At 41.7% G+C, this 25017-nt stretch overlaps 1 protein-coding gene across 1 annotated transcript in view; it reads left to right on the top strand.

Annotated features, from left to right (window-relative positions):
* The window catches only part of LOC311231526 (growth factor receptor-bound protein 2-like), a 91234-nt gene that overhangs the window by 48636 nt on the left and 17581 nt on the right, over positions 1-25017 (top strand). The window contains exon 2 of the mRNA XM_084318143.1: positions 23384-23481. Coding sequence (XP_084174269.1) covers positions 23384-23481 — 98 coding nt within the window. The remainder of the gene's footprint in view (positions 1-23383; positions 23482-25017) is intronic.

The raw sequence follows: 25017 nt of genomic DNA, 5'->3' as shown, positions 1-25017 counted from the left end.
CAATTGGCTATAGTGCTATTGATGACTACCGGTAGATAGATACAGCTTCACAATAAAAGACACCCTGGCGTCCCGAGTGAATATTTCCTGCGCGTAAAATAAATATCATATTCTCAAAATAATCTGACGGGCCAGAAATTATTGCTGGCGGGCCAATGTCGGCCCGCGGGCCGCCTATTGCCGATCCCTGGCCTACTGTGTATAGACTGTTTCAAACTGTATTTTAAATTAGAAAGCAAACAAAATAAATGGACAAGAGAAAAATAAATCTCAATTTGGTCAGTATTGTCATTTGGACAAGCAAAGCCATTACTTTAAGTTGCAGGCAAGAAAGACAAGTCTGTCCACTGTCTCTGGTTTTAAAACTGCCCTGTTGCAGGTCACAAAAAAAAAAAAAAAAAAAAATCGTTTTTTTTTTTATTTCGATATTCGATATCGATTATTAAAATATATCGCAATATTTATCGTTATATCGCCCAGCCCTAGTCTGTAGTGTGGTAGTGAAAGGTTAACCTTCTGTAGTGTGGTAGTGAAAGGTTAACCGTCTGTAGTGTGGTAGTGAAAGGTTAACCTTCTGTAGTGTGGTAGTGAAGGTTAACCTTCTTTATTACATGGCGTTTTCACATTCGCCGAAATGCTTGCTTGTGATTGGTCAATAGCCCCCCGACTGCGGTCATTATTTTTCAATAATGACCGCTGTTTTTTCAATAATGACCGCAGTGCACAGCTGTTGGCAATCAAGCCCACTGACACACACTGTTTCAGTGCAATTAGACAGTGTTCTGCTGCCGGCGATGACAGGGGGCGGAGCGACGAGCAGAGCCAGAACACAGCGGAGCCAGAAGGCTGCCCGCGATAATAATAATCACTTTATTTGGGCTGACAGAGCCACAGAACAACTGCGATTTGTCAAATGAATTAGGTATATTGTTAGTAAGTTAGCCATGTAATAAGCGGGATAATGTATAGCCTACTCGGTCATTGTCGCAAAATAATTGACCTTCACTACGTTTAAAACACCTCGGCGCGGCGCCTCGGTATTTTAAACTCCGTGTCGGTCAATTATTTTGCGACAATGACCTCGTAGCCATACATTATCCCTTACATAGTGTGGTAGTGAAAGGTTAACCTTCTGTAGTGTGGTAGTGAAAGGTTAACCGTCTGTAGTGTGGTAGTGAAAGGTTAACCTTCTATAGTGTGGTAGTGAAAGGTTAACCTTCTGTAGTGTGGTAGTGAAATGTTAACCTTCTGTAGTGTGGTACCGTCTGTAGTGTGGTAGTGAAAGGTTAACCTTTTGTAGTGTTGTAGTGAAAGGGTTAACCCTGTGTTGTGTTATTAAGGGTTATTAAAGTGCTTGATTTTTGACAAAAAAAAGTCAAGGTCTGGAACTTCTTGAACAGCCCATTTTTTTAACAAGGTGCTTAAAAAGTCATTGAAATTCAAATCAACCATTCACATTGAAAGTTTTGTTCATCCATGATAAAATTGTTCTGAATTAAAAAAAAAATTATTAAAAATTGCATTTAAAAGTGTATCTTTTTTAAATGCCCTTTTTAAATAGTGCTTAGGAAAGTACTTGAAAGTCCTTGAATTTAATTGTGCAATGTCTGTGAGAACCCTGTGTATAGATCATAACTTTAACAAGAAGGAGGGCTACAGCGTTCTTTTAGTGTGAATCTCATGTTTAGAAGGTGCTCTTTGGATATTGGGGAGCCAGTATAAAAACAACAAAGTTCAAGGCACTCTTCATTAGGGTTGGACACCGAGAACCGGTTCTCATAGGAACCGGTTCCTAACTTACGGTTCTGGAACCGGAAGTAACATATTTGCATTTCGATTCTTAATTTCGATTCTTAAATTTTTTTTCTTTGTTTTTTTTTTTTCTTTGTTTTTTTTTATATACTTTGTTAATTAATACCCTAGTTACAGTACAGCAACCAAATTAAACTGTATCAAGTCAACTGACAATGTGAATAGTATGAACAAAATGTAAGATATAAAAATAAAAAATCTCCTGCGAAATAAGCTGTGACCTGTTTTGACCTGCACCTCAAAGAATCGGAATCGGGAATCGTTTAGAACAGGAATCGAAATGGAGAATCGGTATCGGAACCGGAATAGTTCAAATCCAAACGATGCCCAAGGATAATAAAGCTTTAATATATTGCTTAGTTCATGTTTGAACAATAAAAAAACTGCCAACATGTTTCGGCCTAGCTGTCGGCCTTCTTCAGGGCATACAGGGACCGAAACTAAAGCCTGCCGCCCGCCAGGGGCGCTCAGTTTTTACCTTTGGCGCTTGACACTTAGAGGGCTGCCCGCCGTGTGGCGTGTAGACGTGTAGTTCATAACGATACTCATTGTGCGAGTACAGATTATAGCCTCTCTCGTCTTTTTTTTCTCCGCCGCGAGATCGTTAAAAAACTACAAGTCCCACATTGCACTCAAGTCAACGGTCCAATCACAGTAGAGTGACGTGACTGGTTTCATGAGAAAGAAAGCAAATGACCAATCGGAAGCTCTCATTTGGCTTGTTTACTTCCTGAAACGCCACCATTGCGATATGCAGGCAGTCTGCTCTAGTCTATATCGGACCTCCATGAGCTACCGTTACTGTTTAAACAATGACCCAGTCAACTATTCACTTTTAGTTTAATACATGACGAGGCATTGTCTAACGGTATCTAGCTGGCTAGCTACTGATAGCTGCTGATATCAACAAATGCTCCAGCAATAGTCGACTCGAGTGCATAATACCTCCGTTCCCTCGTTAGCTAGCTTAGCTAGCTCACGTTAGATCTATCTGTCCCAGTAAACTAAATTGTCTTAACGTTATCTACCGGGCTAGCAGTAGCTACAGATAGCTCCTGATATCAATGTCTTATAACATTGATTGAATGCGTATTCTAGCTGAGGGCATGTTGAATGTGATTTGACAAAAGAACCGTAACGTTATAAATAGGGTCCAGCTGCATCGCCGGAGAATCCTTGCATGCTGAATGTAGGGTCTAGCTGAATATAGGGTCTAGCTGCAGGGCCGGAGAATCCTTGCTGGAGCTGGAGGCTACTCAAGTATACACACAGACAGTGGAGCTGTTTGCAGATAGCAAGCATTTTGACTTATTGCGTGGTGGCGATGTCTCGCAGATAATACAACTACAAGTATGATTATATAATATATATTTTATTTAATTTTTTTTTATATATAAAATATATATATATATATTTTTTTTAATCAAAAAATTTTTGGCAGGTAAGAAATATGCTTGGCGGGTAGACTCTTCCCATCTACCCGCCACTGGCCGGTGAGTCAAAAAGTAAATTTCGCTCCCTGAGGGCATACAAACGCATGCCATAGCTGTCATAATTACAAATGCCTCCAGAGGTCCTCCAACATCTAGACAGACAGGCTCCCTCCTGCAATATATTTCATCAAGCCCATTCTCGCTCTCTTTCTCTACTCATATGTCTCTCTCTCTACTCTCTTTCTCTCCTTTGCTATCTCTCATGTTCTACTCGCTGGCTGCTACTCTGTAAAACCTTCTCCTTATCTCTTAATCTTTCTTCATGTCTCAGCAGTATTTGCCTCAATATACCTCATCGTTCCTCTGAAGAGAAAAACAGCCTTGTGTTTTTTTATTCTTATGTTTGTTTTGTTTTTGGCCTCAAGAGAAGAAAGAAGTGAGTAGTAAGGGAACGGAAGCCCAGTAGGGACATGTTTTATAGCCTCAGGGTTGTGCTGCCCAGTCTTCTCACACATGGCATAAGCTTCCCTCTCACCAAATCTCAGTCTTTTCTTCTCCTCCTTCCCCTGTTCTCATCATCATCTTCTCCCCTCCATCTCCTCTCCCCCCTTTCTATCTTGAGGTGAGAGAAGAAGTCGACCAGGGGGGGGGGGGGGGTTGCATGAATAATCATCGCTGCCCTATATTCCGGTTGAGAATGGCAGCTTTGTGTGCGCTTGTTGTGGGTGAGAGCGACAGCGCGTTCCCATATTCAGCTATGAGCTGAGCTGACATTCTGCTGCTTGGGTCTTTGAGGCTTTAATTGTGCTCTTAACCTCCGGCGTGTCTGGCCGTCTCTCTGTGTCGTTGTTGTGAAAAGGCCTCCTGAGGTGTCGTGTGGCGGACCTCCAGTGGAATGTTGTCAAAAACCTGCCTGTCAACAGTACGGCTTAGGGTTGGGTACAGAACACGACGGTACTTTTAAGGGTACCGACTGAATTACGTCTGTACTACCCAGTATCGATTCACGTTAGATCAATCGGTGCCACATTTCGGTACCTAAGACCCGCCCAGTTACAAAAGAATCCGAATTCCAATGACGTGCAATTGTCATTTCCTTATAGACATAGACCAGCGCGGACCTTCAGGGCTGCACACACACACGCACACACACACCCCTACTCCCCTCACCGTGATGCATGAAATACCCCAGAAAGCTTTAAGCAGGTGGTGAAAGTAGCCATTGGAGCCTTAAAAGGCAGTGCGACAGTCATACTCATCTGTGGGAAACACAGTGTGCTGCTTTATGTAGTTCTATGGATTAAACAAAGCTTCCATGCAAATAACTTTTAGTAATCGAGTTTCTTGAGGAATCATTTTTCTGCCCTGTGTGTGTGTGTGTGCAGGGACCGAAACTAGAGAGGGCCACCCGCCATTGGCACTCAGTTTTTACGTTTGGCGCCTCCCACTGAGAGGTCTGACCGCCGTGTGGCGGGCAATCATATAGTCATGTGAAAACCGAAAATCATGATCCAATTCTTTAGCGGAGTTCTCACTCGCTGTCTCAGCACAGACATGCAGCGCACCGCGCATTGCTGCTGCTGCTCCTACCCCTCCCCACCTGTTTCTGTATGCCTGCATGTAAACAGAGGCTATTGCCTCACCGTGACGTTAGTCTAGTCAGTGTGGGACCTTCGTGAGATAACGTTAGCTACCGTTACAAAATTACCCAGTCAACTATTCACTTAGTTTAATACATGAGGCATTGTGTAACGTTATCCAGCCGGCTAGCTACGGATAGCTCCCGACATCAACAAATCCTCCAGCAATAGTCCAGTGCATAATACCTCCGTTGGCTAGGTAGCTCACTAGTCACTACGAAATGTCGCAGTAAACTAAATAGTTCACTGAGGCGTTGTCCCAACGCCATCCAGCAGTAGCTACAGATAGCTCCTGACATCAATGTCCTACAACAACATGCGTATTCGAGTCCCTGGCTTACATCGCATGAGTGAGGGCTGCTGAATAGGGTCCAGCTGTAGCTCAGGAGAATCCTTTTGCATGCTGAACAGAATGTAGCGTTTAGGGATCAGCTGCAGCGCCGGAGAATCCTTGCTGGAGCTGGAGGCCACTCGAGTATACACACAGACAGTGGAGCTGTTTGCAGACAGCGAGGTGGCAATGTCTCGCCGATAACACAATCACAAGTATGATTATATAATATATATATTTTATTAAAAAAAAATGATATAAAACAATTAAAAAAAAATTTATCAAAAAAAGTTGGCAGGTAAGAAATATGCTTGGCGGGTAGATTCTTCCCATCTACCCGCCACTGGCCGGTGAGTCAAAAAGTTAATTGCGCTCCCTGTGTGTGTGTGTGTGTGTGTGTTACAGTTGTCTCCATTCCCATCAGCAGTGCACTGCTCTCAGATACTAAATGCATTATTTTCTGAATAAAATAACACCCACCCAAAAATCTGTTTGCTTTTCAGTTCTCACTGTTTCTCTCTTGTGCTACAAAAACAAAGACCTGTGTATGAAGTGATTCCCAGCACCTCACATAGAGGATTAAGAGCATTAAGATCTGATCTGGGTGTCTGATCACAAGTGGTCAGCTCTAAGTACAGGTGAGAACACAGAATAAGATCCCAAGTTTGTTTCAAGTTTGTTTATTATTTGTCACAACACAACAAAATACAGAATAACCATCTCTCTCTCTCTCTCTCTCTACTGGTTGAATTAATGTTTAAGTCGAAGAAAGTTGCACTATAAAAACTAACTGGATAGTTGATGATCATAAACATTAAACTTCATTAGCTGAAGTATTCTAAAATCATTTAAGCCATTCTCCTTGTGTGTGTGTGTGTGTGTGTGTGTGTGTGTGTGTGTGTGCACACGTCTCATATCTGACATCAGAGGTCTGACATCAGAGGAGTTTGATAGTATTTACTGAGGATTGCCAGATAATGTTGATATTTAAACATAAAAAAAATTTATAATACAAAATAAATATACATGATCATGCAACATAAACAAAATTGTTGTAGGAATGGTTTGGGAGAGGGAGGTAAGGGGTTTTAGATTGTGTTGTGAAGTTTAGACTAACGCAGGAGATGCTGGTATCGAGCCCAGCTCTCGGCGTTGCTACTGGCTTGGCCGGCCGTCATACTAACACAATTGGCAGTGTTAGAGGGTGGGAAAGCCGGTGGGTGGGGATTGGACGTTGTGGACAGCGACTCCTACAGGTCGGTTGGGAGACGCCGGTACGGCGGAAACAGGAAGTGTTGGGGGCAGCGTGAGCCTCCCACGCGCTACTCCTCGCCGCTGAGAGTTCGAGCTGTTGCGGTGAAAAGATGAGACAGGCTGCCTCCTCGTGTACCGGAGGGGACACGTGATGCAAGGCTTCTATCTTCACTACAGCCGACCAGTGGGAGGCATAGTCTAGCAACGTTCAAGACAGGGGAGGGTAGAATTGAAAACATGAAATTGGAATGGGAGAAAAATTGAAAATGGGGAGAAAAAGTGGATAAAAAAAAAAGAAAAAAAGGTACCGTTGGTAAAAAGAAACATTTTCAGGCTCGGTGTCCCGAACAGACCCACCACGTAGGCCAGATGCAAGCCGCATTTTACAATAAACCTCTATGCGGCTGCTTAAAAATATTTATATAATTATAATCGCAAATTTTATCGCAATCGCAATATCTGTACGAAAAATCGCAATTAAGATTATTTCCCAGAATCGTGCAGCCCTAGAATGTAGTGCAAATCTCTAGAGCCATATGAAATCCGTTTTATTATTTTCCAAATTCCATTTTATTTTTTCCCAAATTCCATTTTTTCCGTTTTAATATTTCAGAATTCTGTATTTTGCCTTTTATGCTCATTTTACCATCAGAAATAGTGTCTAATAAGTGGGAATGAATAAATGTCCACAATTGAATAAGATATAACAGTCCATTTAATGTTTTTAAGTGCTGCAACTCAGAAATACAGTTCAATTTTACACAATATTTTTCAATTAATATTGTGACAAAATAAAAATACATATTTCTTTTTTCAAAACTTTGTTTATTGAAGTTTTTTCATTGCAATATGAGATCATCACAAGGTCAAATTGTACACATATATGCCAGACGTATTGCACATATCTACATATAAGTAGTCAAAATATAGGTCTGTTGAATGTAGACAATATACATATTGCACAAAGGTACATATAGTTAGTCAAAATATAGGTCTGTTGGATAAACAATATACCTATTGCACAAAACTATGTATAAATAAACAAAATATAGGTCTGTTGAATGTAAATAATATACATGTTGCACATGGCTACGTATAAGTAGTCAAAGTATAGGTCTGTTGAATATATAGACTAAAAAATAGTACACCACAAAATAAATATAGATATTGTTTCGGACATAGTCAATTAAACAGATATGTACACTCAGGACAAGCACTGTACAGCAGGAATAGAGGAATGGAACAAATTTTTTTTTAAATGAGAAGGTAGACATCGGTTACATTTGCACAAGTAGATAGGTCACTCGACTGGACTGTGCTAGGTTAGGAGTGAGCATTATTTATGGGGGGTCGATTGAGCCTTGTTCCCCAACATAGGTAAAGAAACGGCCCCATGTTTTATAAAATCTAGCTGTAGAACCCCTTATGACACACCTTATTTTCTCCATCTTAAGGAAGTGCAAAATATCCCTGAGCCACATAGAGTGAGATGGAGGAGTGGGTGACTTCCAATGCAGTAAAATGAGACGTCTAGCCAGGAGAGTAACAAATGCCACCAGGTCAGCTTTATATCGTGGCAGAGACAGAGTAGTAGGGGAGATAGAGACACCAAAGCAAGCAGTTATGGCTGTCGGGCTGATTGGGATCTCAATACTATTTGAGATAGTTTCAAATATTTCAGACCAAAAGTTATGCAGGGAAGGGCAGGACCAAAACATGTGACTATGTGTAGCAGGGGCACGGTGGCATCTGTCACAGGTGGGATCAATGTTGCCATAGATCTTGGCTAGCCTGACTTTAGTAAAGTGTGAACGGTGAACAATTTTACATTGGATCAGTCCGTGCCTGGCACAAATTGAAGAGGAGTGGACCCGGTGTAGAATATCCTCCCACAGGTTTTCTGTGATGTCCTCACCCAGGTCCTCCTCCCATCTCCTCCTGATCTTTTCTAATGAGGTAGGACGCAGTGAGGAAATCAAGCCATACAGGACAGATATAATACCCTTTGTGACCAGTGTAGGCTTTAGTAAAGTGTCAATAGGAGTGGCTTCTGGGAGTTTGGGGAACTGTGGGTTGATATTACGTACAAAACTGCGGACTTGCAAGTATCTGAAGAAATGTGACCTCGAAAGAGAGAACTTGTCAGACAGTTGTTCAAATGATGCAAAAATATTTTCTATATATAAATCACTGAACGTTCTAATACCAAGAGGGGACCAGGAGAGAAAAGCTCTATCCATCACAGAGGGGGGGGAAACAGGGTTAGCTGTAATTGGAGCTAGTAAAGAAAAAGATTGTAAACCAAAATGTCGTCTGAACTGGTTCCATATCCTGAGTGTTGATTTGACAATGATATTTTTAGAGTAGGGAGAGGTGGGAAAAGGTAGAGGTGCGTGAGCCAGAGCAGCCAGTGAGGCAGGGCTGGAAGAAGAGGATTCCAAAAGCAACCATACAGGGGATGAAGGTGTGTCTTCAAACCTTGCCCAATGTTGTAGTGCTCTAAAGTTGGCTGCCCAATAATAGAATTTAAAATTGGGCAGAGCCATCCCTCCCAGAGGCTTTGGTCTTTGTAGGAGGGCTTTACCGAGCCTAGGGACTCTCCTATTCCAGATGAACTGCGACACCAAACTGTCAATTTTCTGGAAGAATGCTTGTGTGAGAAAGATGGGTAAACATTGAAAAAGGTATGAGAATTTTGGCAGGGAGTTCATTTTAACTGAGTTGACTCGTGCCGTTAAGGACAGGGGTAATAGCGACCATCGTTCAAAGTCTTTATGCAGTTTGCTTAACAAAGGGGAGAAGTTAGATTTAAATAAATCCTTAAATTTGTCTGTGAAACGAATGCCAAGATATGTGAAGCCAAGTGGGGAAATTTTAAAGGGTAAAGTATGTAAGGGGTAATTTCGACCTTCAGCATTCAGAGGGAATAGCTCACTTTTATCTAAGTTTAGTTTATATCCTGATATTGCACCAAATGAACTGAAAACATCAAGGGCAGCTGGAATAGAGACAGAGAGATTCGATACATATAAAAGCAAGTCATCCGCATAAAGTGAAGTCTTCTGTTCGATGCCAAACCTATGAATACCAGTTATGTTAGGATTTGATCTGAGAGCAATGGCCAATGGTTCTATTGCGATATTAAATAATAAGGGACTCAAATTGCAGCCTTGCCGAGTAGAGCGAAAGAGAGGGAAATATTCAGAATGTGTGTTGTTGATTCTGACTGAGGCTATAGGGGAGGTATAAAGCAGTTTCACCCAAGTGATAAATGTTTTACCCAAGCCAAATCTCTCCATGGTGTAGAATAGGTAGCTCCACTCCACCCGGTCAAAAGCCTTCTCGGCATCTAGTGAGATCACAGCTTCTGATATTGAGGAAGAAGAGGGATTATACATGATATTAAGAAGCCGTCTAGTGTTAAAAGAAGAGTACCGTTTTTTTATGAATCCAGTCTGATCTGGGGAAATAATAGAGGGTAGTACCGATTCTAAGCGCATAGATAGTAGTTTGGAAAGAAGCTTTAAATCCACGGATAGCAAACTTATAGGACGGTAGCTCCCACATAGGAGAGGGTCTCTGTTCTTCTTCAAGATTAAGGAAATTGTGGCCTGAGTGAGTGTATGGGGCAATTTAAAACAGCAGAAGGATTCATTGTACATATCAATAAGAAGTGGCGCCAATTTGCCAAAAAACTTCCTATAGAATTCAATTGGGTAACCATCGGGGCCTGGGCATTTACCTGCCTGCATGTTGTGAGCAGCCTCTTCAATCTCCTCTATTGTGATAGGCTCCTCCAGTTTCACCGCTGAGTCGGAGTCAACTTTAGGAATATCAAGAGAGTCAAAAAAGTTGCTAAAGGCAGACGGGTCAGTGGGTTGTTCTGCAGCATAGAGAGATGAGTAGAAGTTTTTAAATTGTTCATTAATTTCTTTGGGATCTGTAGTTCTGCCTGTTGAAGTTTGGATTTGTGGTATTTGATGCGAAGCTGATGCCTGTCTTAATTGATGAGCTAATAGTTTATTCGCCTTATCTCCGTGTTCATAGTAATTGTATCTGGATTTGAATAGTAATTTTTCGGTATGGGTGGTAGTCAGAGTATCGAATTCTGCTTGTAACAATAGGCGTTCCTTATATAAATCAGGTGATGGAGCGATAGAGTAAACGTTGTCAATCTGAGTGATCTGTTTGGTTAAATTATCTAATTTCTTCTTTCTGGCTCTAGTCTCATAAGTGCAGTAAGAAATAATTTCCCCCCTTAAGTATGCCTTCAGTGTCTCCCATAGTAAGGAAGCTGAGATCCCAGGCGTCTTATTGATATCCAAAAAAAAATCTATCTGCTTGGAAATAAAAGTAACAAAATCTTCGTTCGATAACAAACTAGTATTCAGTCGCCAGGGTGGTCGGGTGTTATCACATCCCCTAATTTGCAGTTCCATTAGAACTGGAGAGTGGTCCGATATGACAATAGCATCATATGAGCAATCCAATGATGGATTAAGCCAGCAATTGAAGTCCCCTCCTAATATCAGATAATGTGTGGAGAGGTCAGGTATCGAAGAGAACACAGATCTAAAAAAAAAAAAAAAAAAACATATTTCAAGTGTAAACAATAGATACAGCTAGCTACTACTGACATTATCACAATGACAATGTCAGTAACCTAGCTATATCTATTATATTGTGATGAAATATAGTAATGCATAATTTAGGCACCTTTAGTTTATTTCGTTTATAAAGGACAGTGTATAATGGCAATCGTTTGCATTAAACAAATGGATGGGTGCACTAGATTTAGCAAGAAGCTATCATTTCCATCTATAGTCCTATGTACTGTAACGTTTCATAGCTATTTAAGTTTATTTAGATTATAAAGGGCAGTGTATAATGACAATCGTTTGCATTAAACAAATGGATGGGTGCACCAGATTTAGCTAGAACTTCTAGAAGCTATCATTTCCATAGATAGTCCTATAACGTTACATAGCTATTTAAGTGTATTTAGTTTATAAAGGGCAGTGTATAATGACAATCGTTTGCATTAAACAAATGGATGGGTGCACTAGATTTAGCTAGAAGCTAAACGTCCTAAGGTTATAGCTATTTAATCACAATAGTGTCGCAAGTGTTTTTGCGGGTCCAGTCCACGGAACGTTGACAGAATTAGCAAAACACCTTATCACCGGAGGCATAAAAGTCATTAGGATACTGTTCTGCTCTGAATTGAGGGCTTATTGTGGAATTGTTTAGCTTCTTGACGATGTTAACACTGAAGCAGCCAGACGCTTGAGCACCGCGGCTGTGTTGTGTGTAACACGCTGTAGAGTCCCCGCCTCCCCGGTCGCGTGTGCACCAAACGTTCCACCCAAAAACGAAATTTCAGTCCAGATTAGGCCAAATTCTGCAATATTCCACGTTTTGCAGTTGATTCCATTTTTATTGGTTAATTCCGCGATTCCGTCCGCGATTCCGTGAACGCGGATTTTATATGGCTCTACAAATCTCTTTAATAATAGATAACTATAAAGTGTCTAAAGTGAGTGGTAAGGTGAGTGTTTGTTTAAAGTGAGTGTGTACAGTGAGTGTAGATGATGGGTTGTTACATAGTGATTAGTGTCATTGTCATTGAGCATCCTGATGGCCTGGGGATGCGTGAATACTTTCGGCAGCCAACTTGCCCTTCCGCGTTGCTCTGATTGGCCGAGCGCGCGCATGCGCATTAAAAAAATATACCGTTAACTGGAATATGTTGTTTCTTTACACATATGTTGGATTATGTAATTTGTTTGTCATGACAAACCAATAAAAAATCTCGAATGAACCGGTGGCTACAACAACACACAGTAACTACATGCATCATTGTTTACAATGAACGGTGGGGCGTATCGAAAGGACTGGACACGGACGCGTTAAACAGCAATCAATTAATTTAATATAACAGTCCGGTTCTGTGTTTGTTTGTGTCTGTAGATTGTTGGTGAACAACTAACTTTAGGTTAGTTTAACGCGTCCGTGTCCAGTCCTTTCGATACGCCCCACCGTAGCAAACATAACATTGCGTGTCTCTCCCTCTGCATGTACTGTGTCTTGTCAATTTGCCAAGAAACATTTTGGGAACAAATGTTCCAGGCTTCTCGCTAAACTATATTCTTTTGCCGTAATAATTATTATTAACTCATTCAGAGCCACGCCCATATGACCAAATTAGGGCTAGCGTGTCAGCACTGAAGTCAATGGGAGGACGGGGAAATTTGCGAACGATTAACCTATATCTTAAATTATGGCTATGGGTCTAATACACCCCTCGCTTATCAATGACTTGCTTGCAGTCAACATGTACGAAACGGATTGTTTTTTCATCGGTACATTTCCGTTTTATACCGTTTTGAATACGAGTATAGTTTGTTTTGGAGATTTCTAGTAATTCCAGAGAAATCCGCGATAATAGCCCTTTAGTGGAATACACAAAACACGTTGTAATTTTTTGGCTGATTTATGAATAGTTTTCAAATAAATGCTAGATTATCGATAGTATATGTGTACTTATGCACGCTAGAGAAGCGGGCTGAAAAATCGCTTATTTGTGACTTGCTCAGCGCTAACGTTACACACACACGCACGCTCCGATGGCGGTGATAGGAACATCTGATTAACCCAAGATTCGTAACATAAATTCCTACCTCACATCAGATGTTCTGCAAAAAGATTAATCCAATTTCTGATCGCCATTCCAAATATCGATCGCGTTTATTGATCCAACGTTATAGTCCAAAACACATAATCGAAGCTGCTCCCAGCCTCGCCAGTGAATGTGGTAACACGATACTGCTTGCCCGAGAAGGGAAACCCCGGACCGGAGTTTTTTTTTCTGATGCACAGTCCCAGCCAATCCAATCCAATGATGTGCAATACCATCCAGGAGACAATAGGCGGCGGTATTTGCCCTTTGCAAGCTCAGACCCATTCCCAATGATAACATCAGGCTGGATGGATGAAAAATGTATGGATATCGCTAATAAAAGAAATAACGATTAAAACCTGAGTATACTCGAACTCGTGCGTGATTAGCACGCAAAGCATGGCGAGTTAACCCGACTAATCTCGTGGTTGGCACTGAATGGGTTAATATAACAACAAATAAAACTGTTTAGAACCCATATGTTTATGCATATTTTCCTTAGTCCTGACCATTGCATTTTGACTGGCAGCTGAAGTAATGCCTTAAGCAAGTAACATTTTCTGGGAGTCCCAGGATAGTGTGCTTCTATTCCCAGGACAGAAAACGTCCTATTTTCAGGAAAAATATAAATCCCTACTAGTATGAAATGAATACGCAAGGAAAGTGCTATGTGATTTGATGATCAGCTGTCATCATTGGAGAGAGACACTCGCTGGTCATCCTTCATCATCATTATCATTTTTATTTATTTGTACATGGAATTGTTACAGTCCAACAGTGTCTTCAGTACATATAGTTCACTTAATATGATCCACTAAATTCCATGGCCGAAAGGTATCGTATCGTGATGAAACTGGTGATTCCCACCCCTACTACTGTCATGTCCATAAGTTCCCTGGCAGAATACTTTGTTTGTGAGGAGTTGAGGACAAACATATACAAAGAGGAGAGAACCATTTTAAATCGGGGCATGTTAGAGTTTCGGGAATGCCGGCTAGCAAGCTAGCTAGCTAGCTACTAACGTCATGTAAAAAAACAATAACGTTATAAACTATACACAATATGTATGAAACAATGATTTACATGAGTATTTACAGTGATTTAATATGCAGCAAAATAACGTTATACGATTTAAAATACAAATATGGTAACGTGATTGTTGCTTTTAAAAATGGTGGTTGGCTTTAGAGATTAACACTTTGACGACCGATGGGCTTAGTCTAATTAGTGGCTAGAGGACCGGGGAATGTAAACAAACATGTGGGTTTTCTAACAGCTATATCTATACTTTATAGTGTTGCTATCTGTCCATTCTCATTGTTAATTGAGTGCATAAACCGTCCCTTCAGAATGGCTTAAAGAAAAAAAAAATCCATCGGTAGGTTGTCATTTTATAGCGCCGTGAATATAAGCTTTATCGCAGATTTCGTATCATCTATTTTCTATGAAAAAAAAGTTATAGAGCTAAAGGCTACTAACGTTATATTCAATGGCATTTCCGTTGTATATATGCTAATGAAATAACATAAACTGCTTATGATCCGGACTATCCCAGAGCATCTATGGATGAAAGGGGGGCGGCGGGGGACGTCGATTAGTATTATCGCGACGATTACCAATACATAGGGATGGGTACCTTCCACATTTTAACCGATACGGTACCGGTACCTGTGAATCGATACCGGTACCCAACGGTACCTTTTTTTTCTGTACTTTAGTCTCAAGAAATTTTATTTACCTACCTCAGTCGTGAAAAAAAAATCCAAACTTCAAATAACAACAATTTTGACAGTTTTCGGCTTGCCATTGCTCCGACTGCTCCAAAGCCAGGGCTGTATGCTAAGCTTTTTCACTAGGGGCACACTTTTTTAATAACTATTTTACCATTATAGTAGGGCTGGGTGATATGGCCTCTAAATGATATCGCGATATTTTGACATTTCCTCTAAAGCACTTAAAAATGCTTGATTTAACCCTTTGATGCATACAGTCACGCCAATATGATGATTATAATAAGTCCCTGCAACATATGTTTGCATTATTAAACCATGAAGATGCTTTAAAAAATTATTTAATTAAAATGTACTAAGAGTAGTCTACTGACACACTAATAAAAAAATGTATTTACATCTAAGACAATTTATATAAAAATTCTTGGGTGCCTTTTACACAGTACCTACTGTGTTTTCTATCCACTTTTGACTATACCTTGTAACCGGTAGAGCAGCTCTAAAATAGCAATGACGTCATGTAACCACAGCGCGACTATTTCACTCGCATTTGCCCCTAAAAATAGATAGAATTAGTTAGGGATGCCCCGATCGATCGGCCACCGATCGTTATCGGCCGATACTCAGTATAAATATGCGATCGGTGATCGGTGATAATGCTTTATTTTCGCCGATCGTCAAATCCGATTTCACTCGCTGTCGCTGAGTTCTGTCTCAACACCGGGTGGTGCGGCGTCTGCTCATCCCTCCAGCACGCATGTAAACACGGGTCTAGTAGTGGTCTACTCTAGTGGGACGGGACACGGGAGGACGGCGTCTCCATGAGCTAACGTTAGCTTAGCTACCGTTACAAAATGACCCAGTCAACTATTCACTTTTAGTTTAATACATGATGAGGCATTGTCTAACCGAACGGTATCTAGCCGGCCAGCTACCGATAGCTCCTGACATAAACAAACGCTCCACAAAGTCTAGTAGAGTGTATGATACCTGTTAGCTGTTAGCTCACGTTAGCGCAAGCTAGTTCACTGTTCAAAACGAAATGTCCCATTGAACTAAATAATTCACTGAGGCGTTGTATTAACGTTATATATCCGGCTAGCAGTAGCTACAGATGGCTCCTGATATCAATGTCTTATAACACTGATTCGATGCGTATTCGAGCTGAGGGCTTGTGAATGTGATTTAACGTTATACCAATACTAGGGTCCAGCTGCAGCGCCGGAGAATCCTTGCCGTAGCTCGAGGCTACTCGAGTATAGGGTCCAGGTGCAGCTCCGGAGAATCCTGGCCGTAGCTGGAGGCTACTAGAGTACACACAGACAGTGGAGCTTGTTGCGTGGTGGCGATGTCTCGCAGATAATACAAGTACAAGTGTGATCGGTATCGGTGGCAAAAAACGTGATCGGGGCATCCCTAGATAATAGATATGGGCAAACTGGAAAAAGTTATTTAGGAGGCTTCGCGCAGTGGGCGTGTCAACACGCAATTGTCATTTCATAATAAACACATATAACCGCGGAGCACAGCAAGTTTCAATTTCAGTTCCTGGCATTTTTAACCAGTAGAGAAAGGGAAGAGATTTCCCTATCGTTTTTCTTATATGAATTATTCTACGTTAATAAAACATACCTGGTGATCAACTACAGTTTGCCGTGAACATTATGATATGTGTGTAGTGTTCTGATAACGACGGCTGGGCAGCGGGAGCTGGATGCTGGATTTTGCGAGAAGCATGCAGCTGCAGAGCCGCAGAGCTGGACAGCTGTACCTGCACAGTGCAATACTCCAATTCAGCCATTGGCAATTCAGCCGTTGGGTGGGGGGCGCTGTTGAGCCGGGCCTGTGACCGGACCTGAAAGCGCCCCTGCTCTGCGGCTCTGCAGTTGCATACTATTGGGATTCGTTGGGAGCAGCACGGAGTCTCGACTCGGGACTTATTTTATTTGGAATATAATGACTGTATACGCAAAAGTAGCCTAGTTTTAAGTTAAAATATTATAAATCTACATGCCTTTTGTATCCAATTTGTATGGATTAATTTAGGAGTGAAATGCGAATGAAGGATTGAAATCAGTACTCGCAAACTTGCCCCCAGATATTATTTTAAACTTGCACGGACCAAATTAGGGGGCAATTTGCGATCATCTCGTCGCAGTGTACAGCCCTGAGGTAAGCATATATTGTGCGTGTGAACGTTGACATGAAAAGAAAAAAGGTAAAAAAAATATATTATTTTTTATTTATTTTATTTTTTATTTCTTCGGTATCTCACTTGAATCGATACTTGGTAGTACCGACGTGTTTCGGTTCGGTACCTCAAAACTACCGAATTCGGTACCCATCCCTACCAATACAGTGTCCGTGTAAGTAGCCACATTCACAGATCAATTGCTTGCGTTGCACAACAAGCTCCGATCCGACTATAAATTAGGTGATAAATGTCTTACCGTCAGCCTGTGTGATACCCGGCAGCATTTTCCCGTTATCGATCGGCATCTGGTAGATCGATATGTCCATTGGTTGATGATAAATCCCCTTATTCCATGGTGAAATCTCCGCTTCGAAACGTGATACACGGTGCATGCTGTTGGTTTGTGATCAGAGTAATATGATACTCCGTTGGAGGGTAAAAAAATTAAAAATTCCATTCACCCACAATGATACTGCAGTGGAGCGATGATGCCCCTAAGAGGATCTGGCCGGTATTGCATGTTGCGGATTCCACAGAGGCGGGTAGATCTGCAGAGTCGATCGAGGATCTTGATCCGGTTATTAATATGGAATAAAACAATAACAACTTGCCACGGCTGTATACGTGCCTCTGGTCCACAACGCATGGCACCGAAACACGTATATATACGTGGCTGGTCCTTAAAGTGTTAATGGTTATGACCACCAGAGAGATAATAGCCACAGATTCAGGGTCAGTTATTTCTCCATTGTACGAATTGTTAAGCTTATGGAATGTAAGGGAAATCTGATCCTAGGTCTGTGACTAGTACTACAGGCAGGCTACGCTGTGGTGACGTCAGTCAGCAGCGCCAAATAGCAGTGTAGTTTCCCAGCGAACGAAAACATAAACGTTGTTATTTTGCTACCTTTGCGATTAATTGCGAATATTTTCATGTTGAGCTATAGATTGTGGATGAATACGCACAGAAAGGTACACCATGCCAACGTTACTGCTTTATTTATCTAAAACGAGCCTATTTAGAAATGGTCAATGGGGAAATACATTAAGTGGAACAGAGGGTGGAACAGGAAAAAACGGCAATGACGTAACCACTACACCTCCCTATGTAGGCACATGTGTTTCTTCGCATATTGAGCGGGGAAGCGAGATCCGATCACAAGTGGTCACTCAAGGCGCATGTTGTGGAGACTCATTCTGATGCCAGCAGGTGTGAACAGAGCTGTCCAGTTGTGTGGCGGGATCACCCAGATGGGATCTTCATGCCAGGTGGGGAAACAGCCTCACAGTGACTCATCCCTGTGTGTGTGGGTCTAGACTGTTATCACAGCATCACCTCATACAACCCCACTGGCTCTGCTGTCTGTACCGCTGTGTCGTCGGGTCATTACAACCTCCAGGCTGCAGACTGCATGTGTGAGTCACCAGCATCCAACAGCTGCTGTGTGTTCATCCTCTGTCACATCCATTGATAATTGTGTGTGTGTGTGTGTGTGTGTGTGTGTGTGTGTGTGTGTGTGTGTGTGTGTGTGTGTGTGTGTGTGTGTGTGTGTGTGTGTGTGTGTGTGTGTGTGTGTGTGTGTGTGTGTGTGTGTGTGTGTGTGTGTGTGTGTGTGTGTGTGTGTGTGTGTGTGTGTGTGTGTGTGTGTGTGTGTGTGTGTGTGTGTGTGTGTGTGTGTGTACAATATTATTAGATAAATATTTGTGCACAAGTATGTTGTGGGCCACACAGGGTTCCCACACCACCAAATTAGGGGATTTGGGAAGAAATATCGAATTGTGATTATTTTGACTGATGTTGCAATTGCGATTTATGATATACAGTAAGAAGAAATTATCATTCTTCAGCCTCGTTTTTCTCATTTTCATTGAAATACGTTAAAATGACCACGGTGTGATTTTTAGCAGCAAGAAGGTGTCTTTTTAAGTCTGTAGAATACGATGTATAGACTGTGACGTCTCTGCAGTGTGACAATACTTCATTTAGAATGGTATTCTGACACACATTTTGCCTTCATTCCTTTATTTCAGCCATTTCAATATTGCACCAGGCCATATTTGATTTTGATTGTGGAACAGTCTGGAGTTAGAGCTAAAACAGAGTACAAAGATAAATCGGTTTAAAAAGATGTACAAGAAATCTTTCTTAAAGCCCAACCTCCAGGTTAAACCCTACTGATCAATTATGGGTAGTTTACATCATTGGTATATAATTTCATAATTAATTTTTTTTCCATTTGACACCGGAAATGCCACTCTGAAAGAGTTAAAAAGGTCCATGCACGAATAACATGCACGCGCGAATCAAAAAAGCTTATCAAACGCTGACGTCACTACAGGTGCATATTAATGAGCCGAATCTAAAAGCTTATCAGACGCTAGCACGGCCGTGACGTCACTTCAGGAAATGCCTTGCCCGTCCGGGTCATAGTACTAGTTCAATGGTGGCCCACTCGGTGCATCACAGTTAGCCTATATAGCTCCGCCGTCCCTGCTACAGGCAGTCGGGACCACTACACTGACGTTAGCCTATGGTTCTCTCCTCTTTGTGTGCCCCCGTCCTCGCGGGTGTCCTGCGGAGGAGCTTGTGGACGCGACAACAGCGGCGGCCGTTGTTAGCTCATAGCTATCGTGTACCACTAGCCTTTACGGGCTCGAGCACGGCTACAGGCTGCCACCATTGTCGCCGTTGTCGCGTCCATGGGCTCCCCGGCAGGGTACCCGTGGGGACGGGGTGTACAGAGAGGAGAGAACCATTTTGGGTCGGCCGTTCATGCCGGCCAGCGAGCCGGTTGTCGGGATATTTTGTTAGCACAATAGCTACCAAGCTAAGCTATGTTAGCTACTAACGTTATAAACACAATATGTGTACAACGACACAATGATTTACATTATTACAAATATGGTAACGTGGTTGTGGCTTTAGAGATGGGTGGCTATAATCACGGAGCAATAGTGTTAGGTGAAACATACATTTTCATTCGGCTAGTAGTAGCAAGCATATATCAGTGCCTGCCACTAGCTGTGTGTGACTCTCAGCGCCCCCTGGTGAGCCCCCTGGTGCCCTGCACCTGTTGTGATGATCATTTCGATTACACACGCACGTTATGAACCATTGATTAAAATATGCACGTGCGTGGTGATTGTGTTGGGCAGACAAAATGTTTGATAAAAACGCTAAAACTGGGTCAATTTCAATACTTTTTTTTCCATTCTTCATGAAAGTCACTGTTGGCCTAGTCCACATTGTTTATTGAACAAAAATACAACGTGAAGGTTGACCTTTAAATGGGTATCTGGAAGAGTAAGTGTCGATTGGGAGTATGTGTAAGATGTAAATAAAAAATTTAAGAAATTATGTATATCATATGGTATTTATTTAGTATATATATTACATATTTATAGGTATATTTATATAAATGTATTTAAATATAAATGTATTGGATTGTATAGAGATACAGCGTTTATACATAAAAATTAACAATAGAATAAAACTATAATCTTTTATAGTTAAAAAGGGGTAGGAATTTTTAAAAGTGTATACTTCTTCCTACTCTTTCAAACAGGGTAGACTATGATTTGTTTATCTGTTTCTCTTTTGGTTGTCTTTAAAAAAAATTATATGTCAAATGAACAGATATATTTTTGTTTTTATACTTGTTTGAAAATAAAAATCGTTCATTCATTCATTAGGCTAGTTGTTCAGCCCTACACCAAATTCGTTTTCTTTACATCGTTCATATAATTCCAAAGGACTTGCCCAACCAGTTCTCCTATCACCGTCTGCCTGTCTTAACCCTTTCACTACCACACTACAGAAGGTTAACCTTTCACTACCACACTACAGAAGGTTAACCTTTCACTACCACACTACAGAAGGTTAACCTTTCACTGCCACATGACAATGGTTAACCCTTTCACAACCACACTACAGAAGGTTAACCTTTCACTACCACACTACAGAAGGTTAACCTTTCACTACCACACTACAGCAGGTTAACCCTTTTGCTGCCACATGACAATGGTTAACCCTTTCACAACTACACTACAGAAGGTTAACCCTTTCACTACCACACTACATATGGTTAACCCTTTCACTGCCACACAACAATGGTTAACCCTTTCACAACCACACTACATAAGGTTAACCCTTTCACTACCACACTACAGACGTGGTAGTGAAAGGGTTAACCTTCTGTAGTGTGGTAGTGAAAGGGTTAAGTGTTATCTGGTTCGTTCCGCTGGCGTATCCTTTTTTAAAACCTTCATCCCTGCCACTGGGGGATTGCCAGGAAATGCCAGAAATTGGGGCAGATTTAGCATATATGCAGATTTCCTTCTGCAGCGAGAGAGAAGGGAAGCTGGAACACAAGCTTCAGGCGATATCTGGGGTTTCAAAGAAATAGCTGCAGCACATAATTCAGTCATGCAATAACATAGTGGCTAGCAGAAAGAAAGAAGGAAGGAAAGAAAGAAAGAAAGAAAGAGAGAAAGAAAGAAAGAAAGAAAGAGAAAGAAAGAAAGAAAGAACGATCGAGAATGAAAAAACACTAAGGCATATTCATGATTAACTTGAAGGAACACGCCAACATTTTGGGAAATTTGCATACCGTCTTCTCCAGAGAGAGACAAGAAGATAGATACCAGTTTCCTCTCTGTGCGTTCAGTAGAAAGCTATCTGGCTGCGCGTTAGCCTAGCTTAGCACAATGAATGGAAGCGGACAGTGCCTAGGTTAGCCTAGGCATTGTCCAAATAAACACCTCTCCCGAAGGCTAACCGGCACTACCCGCTTCCATTCATTGTGCTAAGCTAGGCTAACGAGCAGCCAGATAGATTTATGAACTGAACGCAGAGAGAGGAAACTGGTATATCTTCTTGTCTCTCTCTGGAGAAGACGGTAAGCTAATTGCCCAAAATGTTGGCGTGGCAGTAGCCTTAAATGAATCCCCTACATTGTTGCTTGTATTTCTGCTTTGGTACAGTAGGTTGTATTGTTTTCCTCCGGTGGCCCACTTCACTTGTAGCCACGCCACCTCACTGTAGCTGCACTTAATATGCTGAGATTAATATGCATTTACTGGAACCAGATACAGCCCCTTAGAGCTATATAAGCATGAGGCCATTATTCTCCATTGATTCCAATGTTAATCTCCAATCTCTTGTTTCTCTGACTGTTAGCTCCATGCGAGAGTGGGGGGAACCAGAGCTTGGGGCTTGGTTTAGCAACAGCAAGGAGGAAACGGAGAATAGAGCCACAGTATTATGTGACGATGCTGACATTGCTGCATGCGTGCGTGCGTGCGTGAGTGCGTGCGTGCGTGTGTGTGTGTGTCCATGCACACACTGCCCCATTTACCCATTTCATCAACCACTGTGGGGAAATGTTTGAATATATGCTGCACAGTTTAGCTATACAGTATATAATACATTAGTACACATTACATTTGTAGTGTACCACTATTGGAAATATAATGTGTTTATGTGAGAGCTCTAGTTTGATATATAGTATTATTAGGTTATATTATATATCTATGTGAGAGCTCTACTTGTTATGTATATAGCCTAATAATACTATCTATATGAGAGCTCTGGTTTGATATATATATATAGCCTAATAATACTGTATCTGGGAGCTCTAGTCTGAGAGTGCTTTTTTATGCTTCATAATTTTCCCTTTCATTCAAATGATCATGATGGGATTTTTGCAGGGTGTCTGTACCAAAAAGATTTTTTTTTTAATTAAGTCTGTGGAATATGATTTGTAGGCCAGGGTAGCACCACAACAATATTTCATGTAGAATGGTATCATCGTCACCCCACCCATGTGACAGATCTACTGTATATATCACCATTGGCTGTGTAGAGGTGTATCTGTGTGTGCCTGCCCTGTCGTGGTTAGAGGGCATCCGTCTCCTGGGCGGCTCTGCTGGAGCATGCTGCCGCTGACAGATGGACTCAGCGGAGGCAGGCTGGGGACAGTGGAGATACAAACACACACATGCACACACACACATGCACACACACGCACACAGACACACAATCTGGCTGAGTGAAAGGAGATGTCGGATGAGGCTGTTGTTCAGGTTGAATAACTGTGTCCATCTGGAGGACAGCAGGGCTTGACCAAGGCTCAGCCAATCCTGTATCCGGAAGAATGAGAGTGGAATTTTTGTGTTGTATATCTGCAGCTTTATTTGTTATTTACGTGTCGACAGTGTTGACAGTGTTACCTTGCCATGAACATTATCAGCATATCAGGCTTAGTCACTCTTCTGCTTTTTTTTTTTTTTTTTTTTTATATACTTGCAGGTTTTGAATGAAGATTGTGACCAAAACTGGTACAAAGCAGAACAGAACGGGAAGGAAGGCCTCATCCCCAAGAATTACATTGAAGTCAAACCACGAGGGTAAAGTACTGAACTAACGGTGCTTCCTACCACGTAGTGATAGTAACCAACCATACCTATGTAATGTAGGGTTGAATATGAGATGTAACAATAGATAGATATATATTTGTATTTGTCCACTTTCGTGGAAATGTGTCTTTGGCTCCACCGTGGTTGCAATCAACAAGACAACACAGTACAAACACCACACAGGCACTAAAGACATTGGCCCAAAACAGCCCAATTAAATACAAAGACAAAAGAGAAACAACAACACAAACACAGACAGAGCTTCAGGTACCTAACCAGTACCATGGTTCAAATGAAAATCTAGGAATTCATCAGTGGGATGAAAGACCTTTTTGAATATGTTTTTGGGGCTAATATATCATATCATTGTCAGACTACAGTTGTTCTGACACCTCTGTGTACCTCCTGTAAACAAACGAGACTAAGGCCGTGTTCACGTCTGAAAGTCCACGGATAGTCCGCATTTTCTTGTGGACCAAATGTGAGAATGATACATTGTTTGATTTTGGTTTGCGTTCACACTGCACAGAGAGAGAGAGAGAGAGAGAGAGAGAGAGAGAGAGAGAGAGAGAGAGAGAGAGAGAGAGAGAGAGAGAGAGAGAGAGAGAGAGAGAGAGAGAGAGAGAGAGAGAGAGAGAGAGAGAGAGAGAGAGAGAGAGAGAGAGAGAGAGAGAGAGAGAGAGAGAGAGAGAGAGAGAGAGAGAGAGAGAGAGAGAGAGAGAGAGAGAGAGAGAGAGAGAGAGAGAGAGAGAGAGAGAGAGAGAGAGACATTACGCGCGCGGTGCGAGTCTGACTACAGAGCGCACACTGCAATGCACTGTAGTGTAGTGGGTTCTATAGACATAATTCACCATTGTATTGTTTTGATGTTGTTGCTGGGGCACTGTCGCTTTAAGGAAGTTGGTTTTGGGGTTGGGCTGAGAGAAGACGCCCTGGTGGCTGTCTCGGAGCGATGACCAGAGTGTTGAACGTCCCGTGATTAAGACGGGGAGGACGCAACCCTCTTTGCGTCGCCCCTGTGCCTTTAATCTTTCAAAATGTTCAGTTGCTATCGCTATCAGCTCTATCTTTAATTTTTCAAAATGTTCAGTTGCTATTGCGCATGCACTCATCTGTGTTTCACTACACACTTGAGTGCATGCTTACCAACTGTTAGTCTGCAACACTACTATCACCGACATCTAAGAAGGGAGATCCCCCCCTTGAATGGCCCTTCTAAGGTTTCTCTCCTCTACACTGCCTGTGGAGCATTTTTTCCCCTATTGTTAGGTTTTAGTGAGTTTTTCCTTACCTTCGCGTGGGGTATGTCTGGGAGTGCTTGCATTCATTCATTTATTTGCATTTATTTTAAATTTGTTGGACCTTATGGTGTTCTTGTTTTGTTCTTGACTTATTGTTATGTTTCTTCTTGACTTGTTTAAAGAAGACGTGTCCGGCCCATGGGGACATTAATGTGTGTTGTCGGGCCTTACAAATAAATGTGATTTGTTTGATTTGGTGGGATTGCATTGATAAAATGTTTGGTTA

This window comes from Notolepis coatsorum, assembly GCF_963971535.1.
Source record: "Notolepis coatsorum genome assembly, chromosome: 7".
Taxonomy (NCBI): domain Eukaryota; kingdom Metazoa; phylum Chordata; class Actinopteri; order Aulopiformes; family Paralepididae; genus Notolepis; species Notolepis coatsorum.
This window is presented reverse-complemented; position numbering and strand designations above follow the sequence as displayed.